The sequence below is a fragment of the Benincasa hispida genome, chromosome 1, assembly GCF_027475165.1.
Source record: "Benincasa hispida cultivar pf3 chromosome 1, pf3_genome.v1.1, whole genome shotgun sequence".
In the NCBI taxonomy this organism is placed as follows: Eukaryota; Viridiplantae; Streptophyta; class Magnoliopsida; order Cucurbitales; family Cucurbitaceae; genus Benincasa; species Benincasa hispida.
The window spans coordinates 57,284,189-57,291,112 of NC_143478.1; the positions used below are offsets into that span (position 1 = coordinate 57,284,189).

The window sequence follows — 6,924 nt, forward strand, 5'->3', positions numbered from 1 at the left end:
ATTAGTCCATTCTGATGTTTGAGGTCCATGTCCTATTGAGTCCAAAGGAGGGTTTAGGTATTTTGTTACATTTATCGATGACTATTCTTGGGTTACGTGATTATATTTAATGAAAAGTCGTTATGAGTTACATTCTCATTTTCGTAACTTCCATGCTGAAATTCAAACTCAGTTTAGTGGTATTCTTAAAATCCTACAGAGTAATAATGCTAAGGAATATTTCTCTCATACACTCAAGTCTTATTTAGATGCCCATGGCATTCTTCATCAATCTTCTTGTGTTGATACTCCATCTCAAAATGGGGTTACAGAACGAAAGAATCGTCATCTCCTTGAGACGGCCAGAGCTTTGATATTTCAGATACATGTTCCAAAATTCTTTTGGGCTGATGTTGTTTCCACAACTTGTTTCTTAATAAATCGCATGCCCTCTTCCATTCTTAAGGGTGAAATACCTTTTCGTACTTTATGCCCCAAGCAACATTTGTTTCTCATTCTACCCAAAATATTTGGTTGTACCTGCTTTGTTCGGGATGTTTGGCCTTAGCATACCAAGCTGGATCTAAAATCCTTAAAATATATTTTCCTTGATTATTCCCGTGTCCAAAAGAGGTATCGGTCTTATTGTCCTAGTCTAACTAATATTTAGTCTCTCCTGATATCACATTTTTTTTAACATACCTCATTTTTTTCATCACCGTCTTTCTCTTCGAATAAGAGTCAGGGGGAGCATAAGGAATTAGAGGATGATTTCCTTGTCTATACAATTATTTCTCCTTTCGATCATCTTCCTGATTCATCTCTACCTGTGGCTACCTCTACTCTTCCTCCCATCATTAAGGTCTATACTCGATCACAACCTCTTCTAGTTCCATGCCGTGTACCAGAGTCTTCTTCATCATTGGATCCAGAAACGGGTGATGATCTTCCTATTGCTCTTCTTAAAGGTAAACATACTTGTGCTCATCCTATTTCCTCTTTTGTTTCACATAACCATTTGTCGCCTTCCACATTTTCATTCGTTGCATCTTTAGAGTCTGTATCCATCCCGAAAACTGTTCATGAGGCTTTGTCTCATCCTAGTTGGTATGCCACAATGGTGGAGGAGATGACTGCTTTAGATGATAATTGTACTTGGGATTTAATTTCTCTCCCTACAGGAAAGAAGGCTATCGGTTGCAAATGGGTATTTGTAGTTAAAGTCAATCATGATGGTTGTGTTGCTCGGTTAAAAGCGTGCCTCGTAGTGAAAGGCTACGCACAAACTTATGATGTTGACTATGCTGATACTTTTTCTCTTGTAGCAAAAATGGCATCTGTGAGGTTGTTTATTTCATTAGCTTCAATCGATCATTGGCCTTTACATCAGCTTGATATTAAAAATACATTTCTTCATGGTGATCTTCAAGAAGAGGTGTATATGGAGCAACCACCAGGGTTTGTTGCTCAAAGGGAGAATGGAATGGTGTGTCTCCTTCATAAATTCTTGTATGGATTAAAGCAAAGCCCACGAGCTTGGTTTTGTAAATTTAGTCAGGTGATTGAAAGCTTTGGAATACGGAAGAGTAGGTTAGATCATTTAGTCTTTTTTAAGAGATCTGGGGGTGGTGTCATCTTGTTAGTCGTATATGTGGATGATATTATGATTACTGGTGATGATGCTTTAGGTATCCAGTCTTTAAAGACCTTTCTTTATAGTCAATTCCATACAAAAGATTTAGGCATGTTGAAATACTTCTTAGGAATTAAGGTAATAAGAAGCAAGAAAGGAATTCTATTATCACAGAGAAAATATGTATTTGACTTGTTGACTGAAACAGGAAAGCTAGGGGCTAAGCCATGTAGTACCCCAATGATGCCCAATCTACAGCTCACAAAAGATGGAGAATTGTTAAAAGATCCTGAAAGATATAGAAGGTTAGTGGAAAAACTTAATTGCCTTACAGTGACTCGACCCGACATAGTCTATTCAATAAGTATTGCGAGTCAGTACATATCATGTCCTACAATTGATCATTGGGCTGCATTGGAATAGATTTTTTGTTATTTGAAGGCTTCTCCCGGACGTTGTTTATTATATAAGTATTATGGTCATACTAATATTGAATGTTTCTCAGACGTCGACTGGGCAGGATCTAAAGAAAACAGAAGATCAACCTCAAGGTATTGTGTTTTTGTTGGTGGTAATTTGATTTCTTAGAAGAGTAAGAAGCAAAATGTGGTGTCATGTTCAAGTGCAGAATCAAAATATAGAGCAATGACACAATCTGAATGTGAATTGATTTTGATATATTAACTTCTTATTGAGTTGGAATTTGAAATCACCACACCGACAAAGTTGTGGTGTGATAATCAAGTAGCACTTCATACTGCTTCTAATCCAGCTTTTAATGAAAGGACTAAACATATTGAAGTTGATTGACATTTTGTACGTGAGAAAATTCAACAAGGGTTGGTATCCACGGGATATGTGAAGACTGAAGAACAATTAGGAGATATCTTCACGAAAGCATTGGATGGAAGACGTATAGATTATCTATGTAACAAGTTGGGCATGATTAACATATATGCTCCAACTTGAGGGGGAGTGTTATAATTCTATAATTAGGGTTTTCCATTCTTGTAAATATTTTGTGATATTTTCCTTTTTTATGCTTTGTACTCTTGTATATATTCATATCTTTGGTGAATGAATAAAGTATTCTAACTCTTTCTCAAACCTAAGAGTTTTAAAGCTTAGCGTTCCTCCTTGACCGAATGCAAGTCTTGCAAAAATCTAACATCTAAATGAGATATGAAGGTCGGAGATGGGAGTCTGGGATATAGACTTTACTTTAACGTTGAGAACTAATATGAAAGACAAAATTGAGAAATCATGAGGTGAACTAGAAGTGTTATAAGCTATAAGTAATGAATTATGCACATTTCTACTTATAAATTAACGTATTATGTGGATTGACTTTCTAAGGGCTTAAATAAGTGTTTCAAACTACAAAGAAAGTATTCTTAAGTACTTAGAAAGTCAATCCAAATATGCTATAAAGCGGTTGTTGTAGCCAGCTTCCAAATTCAATACTAAAAGAAATATACTTTTACTAACTAACAACGGTGATTCTTAGCAACTAAATTATCTTACAAATTGGAAGTTTTAAACTTAGAAGATTCCAAGTGTTCCACCAAATCCTAAATATTTGAACCTACTGCACCAACTCTGCAAAACACAACAATGTAAAACACATTAACTGCTTTCTCTTTTACACTTGGATGCCATTATATACCAAATAAAAATATGAAAAGGACAAAAATGGAAAAAAGAGAACCCCATAACTAGAAAACCAGTAATTCAAGACAATATCAGTCAAAGAACCTTCTGAGACAATCTACCAGCAGTGGGTGCATATTGATTGCACAGCAACCATCCAGGCTGAGTAAGGTAAACATTATATTGTAGCCTTCTTGGGACAATAGGGGATACTAATAGATAAGAGATAATTACAATGAAATTAATCTTTTAGTTTTTTTATTCTAGTAGAGAAGGTATGAGAAAAACATATTTCTAGACAACTTACTTGCTTTGTTTTGATTTCTACGATATGTTGCAGAGATAAAAATAGGGCTTCTTTTCGACACCACAAACTAGAAGCTAAATACTCCTATCCTATAAGCTTGTCTCATTATTATGATCATCTTCCTCAATAACACTCTTAATAAATCTCTCTCATTCAGATGTGACCTCCGTTCATTCATGTATCCATCCTAGCTCCGATGTCACATCATTTCTAAAAGAAACCTAAAATCATAAATGATGGGACAACTCCCAAACAAAGTTTCTTTTGGTGGAGGTTTCCTCTACCTGCAGACCTAATGAGAAAATACTCAAAGTCAATAAAATGCTTACTAACAAAACATTTTAACTCAAAACAGTTTAAGTCAATGGCTAGATCTTGTTTCAAACCTCTTGGTAGTGTTTACTTCGAAGATTGAAAGGTGAAAGAGGCAGCAAAACAACCTTTGTGATAACACATGCTAAGACGAGAATCAAGATCAAATGAGAAGGATACATAAATCTCAACATTCCATATGATGGATTATATATAGTTTATCATAGCCAAATAGTTTCACTTACAACCTAAGTATAAGTACCAAGAGATTAATTATCACTTCAAGTTTCACTCAATATTCAATTCTTTAAATCTCAGTGTTCCTCCTATTGTTATAGAAAATCTAAACTGTTCTAGAAAAAATTGGTGTATAAAGAGATCAAAATTAGACATATTATAACAATTTCCTACTATTTTATCTATACAGTAACAACTTAAGCTAACTATTAGCCAGCAATCCTCCAAGCCTCCCAATATAAATGATATGCTATATAAACCAAAAGAGCAACACAAAACCAACGAGCTGAAGCATGTTTCAACACAAACCTTACAAGTAGGATCCACAGAGGAAGAGATTATGATAGCATTGGATCCTCCATAGCCAACAACAATATCAGTAACAGGTAGATTATGCCCAGTGAAACTATGATCATAAAAATGTTTTCCTTCCCTTTGCCATCCATCATCAAATACCCTGGAATAAACATGTTAGTAAGAAGAATTTCTACGAAGCCTAAACACACACACACGAGGAAAGGATAAAATTTCATACGTTATAATGACCATGCCATTTCTTAAGCAGTCTACCGCTCAAAACCTCAACAATGAGCATATCATCTTATACTACAGCAAAGAATATGCCAATTAATGGAATGGGGGATGACAAATATAGTTTTCCACAAATAAGGAATTCTAGAGTTTAATGTCACAGAATAAATTACTAATCAAGCTTTACCTCCCATAAGTATAAACTAACCATTCCATTAGACAAGCACTTAACTTCCAATGTCACAAAAAGTGAGGACTGGTTTAAACTAACCAGTTTACGAATTCAGAATCTTACATAGGACATTATGTGATGGGACAATGACGAATAAGTTCAATAAGCTTGAATTCACCCCAAGCTACAATAAACTTGAGTTCACTCGAAACCTTTAATAAAACAACAGAAAATGGGCAAATATAAATATAAACAAGCAAACATGATCAATTTGTGCAGTATCAATGGAACAATAGCATCATATTATTGACAAACTACCTATTTTACAAAGTTTTGAACAATGTTGAATTAGGTCCATGAAATTAACAAAACAAGGAATAAGTAATCCAATAACTTGGTCATATGAGAAAATAATAAATACTTACAACCTATATTGTTTATTCAAGCATGAAAAACTTAGAAAAAAAAGAAAGAAACAAAATTACACAAAAAAAACAAAAATTAGTTATGAAGAAAAAAATTATACAGTCTGAAAGTTCATACCCAATGCAATAACTTGGAGAATTCAAAAGGCAATCCAAAACTTAAATCTTCTCTTAAATACAAAGATTTGAACCCAATTCTTGATAATAGCAAAACTTCTCTAAGTGAGTCTTCGGGAACCTACTAACTGAAATTCGCTCAGTTTCAATGATACAAAAGATGTAGCAAGATTCACTTTCCCTTTTATTTGAAATGCATCAGTCCCTATTAAGCACAAACCATTTAAAAAAGATAAATATGTTACAAAAATTAAAATGTTTCAAGTGAAACCCCAGCGGGAGGCCCGCACGACGGGCTATTAGCTCAGTGGTAGAGCGCGCTTGGATTTACAATTATTCATTACAGACAAACACAAAATACGAAAAAATGAGGTGAAAAGAAATACATAATATGTTACATATGTAACTTTATAATTAATATTATGAACAAAAAAGTGAATAGAAAGTATCAAAAATTTTGGAAAGAACCAAAGTTCCAGATTATTACAAAAATTAAAATGTTTCAAGTGAAACTTTAATCTTCTTAATGAAAAACCATTAAAGTCTAAGTTCCACTTCCACCACTAAAATCCTTGAAATCAAATAACCACCAAAAGGGAGAATAAAAGAGCATTTTGTTATTCTAGAAAGTTGGGGAAGAAAGTTGAGTTTTCTTCCCTGTTTTAATAGTTATCTTGAAATCAAACAAGATCCATAAGAGAGTGTAGAGAAAAAATAATAAACATAATTAAGTGGAATTTCCTAGTTCCCTCGAATAGTTTACCTGCAACAATGAAGAAGAACAAAAACAAGAACTGAATATTAATCATTAACTCAAAAAATAAGCGGACATTGTTTGGAAGGAGGAATTAATGCATAGAAGACAACATCAATCGTCGGCACCATCCTCGTCCACAAATTATATTTTCATTCTCTAACCAAACAAAAATCAACAGTAAGAATCAAACTTATCTCATAAACAAATTTTTAAAACCAAAATATTAATAGCAAAATTACTTCCTAACTCTGCAGTTTCTCCGTGTCGAAAATACAAGCTTCATATGGAGAGATTTTTGAACATCCTATCGATTCAAGTACTTTGCTACAATGTCTCCTGCACACGGATCTAAAACTCCCTGTCCAGCCTGAAGAAAACTTTGGATCGAACACAAATTTCAAATCACACAACCGGAGCAAAAAAGCAAGATCCTCCCTACATTTCTTTTGATACAAAGATAAGAAAAGTTCATAGATCTTCTGATGATAAAGGAAAGCTCATAGAAAGTGTGCTAAAAAATACTAGCCGATAAAAAGTGTGCACGTGTAGTTGATTCCATGTCAACTCATAAGTTTAATGATGAAAACTTAAAGCAAACAAACTTCCAATAAAAGTAGATGCCATCATTTTACAGAAAGATGTGGAGTAAAGCATACAAAACTTAGGGAAAAAGGTATAGTTGCAAATATAGACATTATATCCAAAATATTAACAGATATAACATAATGTAAAAAAAAATTATAAATATGACCAAATTTAAATAGTCTATCAGTGATAGACCATATTATTAGAGTCTATTAGACC

General features: G+C 33.7%; 1 protein-coding gene across 10 annotated transcripts; it reads right to left on the minus strand.

Annotated features, from left to right (window-relative positions):
* Positions 1-3,068: 3,068 nt before the first annotated feature.
* Positions 3,069-6,677, minus strand: LOC120083848 (protein ROOT INITIATION DEFECTIVE 3-like). 10 transcript variants are annotated; one of them, XR_016532245.1, is made up of 6 exons: positions 6,360-6,650; positions 4,428-4,575; positions 3,956-4,026; positions 3,570-3,861; positions 3,368-3,424; positions 3,069-3,211 (listed from the first exon to the last, which is right to left on the minus strand). XR_016532245.1 is itself a non-coding variant. In XM_090318045.1 (6 exons), the coding sequence occupies exons 3-6, from the start codon at positions 4,665-4,667 to the stop codon at positions 3,780-3,782; spliced, it is 315 nt and encodes a 104-aa protein (XP_090174171.1). In that variant the 5' UTR covers positions 4,668-4,724; positions 5,365-5,568; positions 6,360-6,660; the 3' UTR covers positions 3,499-3,779. The 10 variants fall into 10 exon arrangements, 4 of the variants coding, with proteins under 4 accessions (XP_090174171.1, XP_090174121.1, XP_090174148.1 ...); XR_016532235.1 differs by having other exon boundaries at positions 3,368-3,474; XM_090318045.1 differs by lacking the exons at positions 3,069-3,211; positions 3,368-3,424 and adding exons at positions 4,654-4,724; positions 5,365-5,568 and having other exon boundaries at positions 3,499-3,861; positions 6,360-6,660.
* Positions 6,678-6,924: the final 247 nt, after the last annotated feature.

What these genes read in the sequence shown, in the direction of transcription:
- LOC120083848 (XM_039039738.2), bottom strand. Translation starts at nt 6,403, where the DNA reads ATGAAGCTTGTATTTTCGACACGGAGAAACTGCAGAGTTAGGAA. An exon ending in AGAAACTGCAGAGTTAGGAA is followed by an intron (nt 4,576 to 6,359) that starts GTAATTTTGCTA and finishes TGTTTATTCCAG; the next exon opens with GGTATTTGATGATGGATGGC. An exon ending in CTGTGGATCCTACTTGTAAG is followed by an intron (nt 4,027 to 4,427) that starts GTTTGTGTTGAA and finishes TTCTCGTCTTAG; the next exon opens with CATGTGTTATCACAAAGGTT.